Consider the following 2,268-nt stretch of genomic DNA (forward strand, 5'->3'; position numbering starts at 1 on the left):
TAATCTAAAATATGAGTGTATTTATACGAAATAAATATTTTTAATTCAGTTCAATCAGTTCAGTTTTTATCGGTTGAGGAATTATTCGGTTATTATAGAATTCAATTCAGTTTCAGTTCAATTCAAATTGAGTCGGGTTTGAAGTACTGTTCAGGATTCTCATATTAGATGTTCGATCGGTTATTAATTTAGATATTTCCGATTGATTTTTAGTTTCGGGTTTATTTTGTGAGCTCTAGAGAGGACAGGATTATTAACGTCTATGGAGTCAGGGAGATTAACCCAAATATTTTAAAATAAATTTGTCCAATTTGGTGTCTTTAATTTGGAGATAGGGAAAATTACTGGAAATCATTCAGGGTTGTTTGGTTCAACTCATAAAGGTATGAGGTATGAGTTTGGAATGAGCCAAACCCATACCAAGTGGTTGTTTGGCAAAAATAGGGGTTTCATACCCATACCTCAAACCCATGAGGTATGGGTTTCTCATACCCAAGGGGGAAGGTGGGTATGTGATTGATACCCATGGGTATCAAGTATTAAAACCAAAAAACATGAAAAAAACTTAAATGGAACATTTTAAATGAATTTTTTTTTTTACATTTATTTGATTAACTCTTCATTTTCATGATTTTTTAGTATCAAAAATAATTATTATCAATGTTGTATTTTAGATTTTTTTTAACTTTGATGAAGTTCGATCCCATTCCACCCGAAATTGAAACAAACACATGGTATGAGGAATCAAGTTCCAAACCCATACCACCCAGGTATGATTCCTGATTCCAAACTCATACCCACGCGCGAACCAAACACCCCCAAAGTCTCTCCGTTCAAAACCAGTTGGAAATTGATAATCAATCGAATACCTGAGTGTGAAAGCTAATAATGATGGTGAAGCAATTAAAGTTGTCTCATACATTTCGATCTATAAAGCTCCATTGTAATCATAATCCTAATTCTGAAATCAAATCAACAGAGATATCATCGCCTTCAAGAAACCAAGAATGGTGTGTATATCTCATCGCTTCCACAAATCCCCCTTTCAAGACTTATGTTGGCGTCACAACTGATTTCTCTCGCCGGTATCCCTTTCATTTTCATTTTCATTTCCATTTCCATTTTCATTTTCATTTTCATTTTCATTTTGTCTGGTGGCCAACGAGTCGGGCGTGTTAGAGTATAAAATAGATCTTGAGACTCTAACCATCGGCTTAAGCTTTTGGGCTTTTGGTTGAGAATTGAGATGGTTTGTTGACGGGGGCTAAGCGGCGTTCAGTGCGGTCGCTGCTGAACAATGATAATTTTCAATTCGTATTTTGTCTCATGTTTTCATATTAACTTGCAATGTGTCCAGCCTGAAACAGCACAACGGCGAGCTTCGAGGCGGTGCTAAAGCCTCTCGAGCTGGAAGACCATGGCTTTGCGCTTGCCTTGTACAAGGTTTCTCTACTCATAGTCTAGGTATTACACTGCTTCTAGACTCGCTGTTAACTAACTACTTAACTGAATGCTTCTACATTTACACTTACGTCTCATATTTCATTGCTGTCTATTTATCCATTTGTAGCTTGCCAGTTTGAATCCAAATGGAAAAACACCTCCAGAAAAATGCCTCGTAAACGAACTGTGGAGGAAGAGAAAGACAAGGTTCAACACTTATTGGTGCGTCATAGATATGCTGCTATGGAGAAATTGAAGGATTCATTTGATTTTGACAATTTACAAGTAGATTGGCAATTCAGTCCCTTTTGATCGATCATATTGAATATTATATTATAGATGATTAATACTATTTTTATGAAACAATGAGTTTTACTCCATACTTTTGATTCAAGTCATTTTCCTTTCTTTGTCTCCCCTAACCGTTGGTGGGAGGTGGTGGAGCCTTAGTTCTTAGTTTGGCCGAGCACTATCAAAAGAGAGTGAATGAGTATAGCCATATAGGATGTAATTTAGGTTTGTGGTGTCATGTATTCATGATGTAAACTTTGAATTGTCAATGCTGAATACTTCGTTTAATTCATTCGAGTACTATTTCGTAGTGACTTTTATGAGCATTCAACGTTTCTTTGTTGGTTTGATCCTGTGTGACCCCTACTCGACACAAGTGTCGTGTCTAACATGTGTCGAGTGTTGGATACGGCTATTTTGTGCAAATTTTCCAATTTCTAGCTCTAGAGTGAACTGTCAGTGCCGGACACGCAGCACGGCAGCCGAGTGAAGTATCGAAGAAACATAGGTTTGATCTTCTCAGTCTCCACTAGT

The 2,268-nt window shown here is 36.9% G+C and overlaps 1 protein-coding gene across 1 annotated transcript; it reads left to right on the forward strand.

Moving 5' to 3' along the window:
* Window positions 1-235: 235 nt before the first annotated feature.
* On the forward strand, window positions 236-2,048 carry LOC141599935 (structure-specific endonuclease subunit SLX1). The gene is made up of 4 exons (XM_074420066.1): window positions 236-360; window positions 825-1,085; window positions 1,358-1,464; window positions 1,571-2,048. Exons 2-4 carry the CDS (start codon window positions 889-891, stop codon window positions 1,753-1,755), a joined length of 489 nt encoding a protein of 162 aa, XP_074276167.1. The 5' UTR covers window positions 236-360; window positions 825-888; the 3' UTR covers window positions 1,756-2,048.
* The last annotated feature ends 220 nt before the right edge of the window (window positions 2,049-2,268 follow it).

Source organism: Silene latifolia, chromosome 9 (genome assembly GCF_048544455.1).
Source record: "Silene latifolia isolate original U9 population chromosome 9, ASM4854445v1, whole genome shotgun sequence".
NCBI lineage: Eukaryota > Viridiplantae > Streptophyta > Magnoliopsida > Caryophyllales > Caryophyllaceae > Silene > Silene latifolia.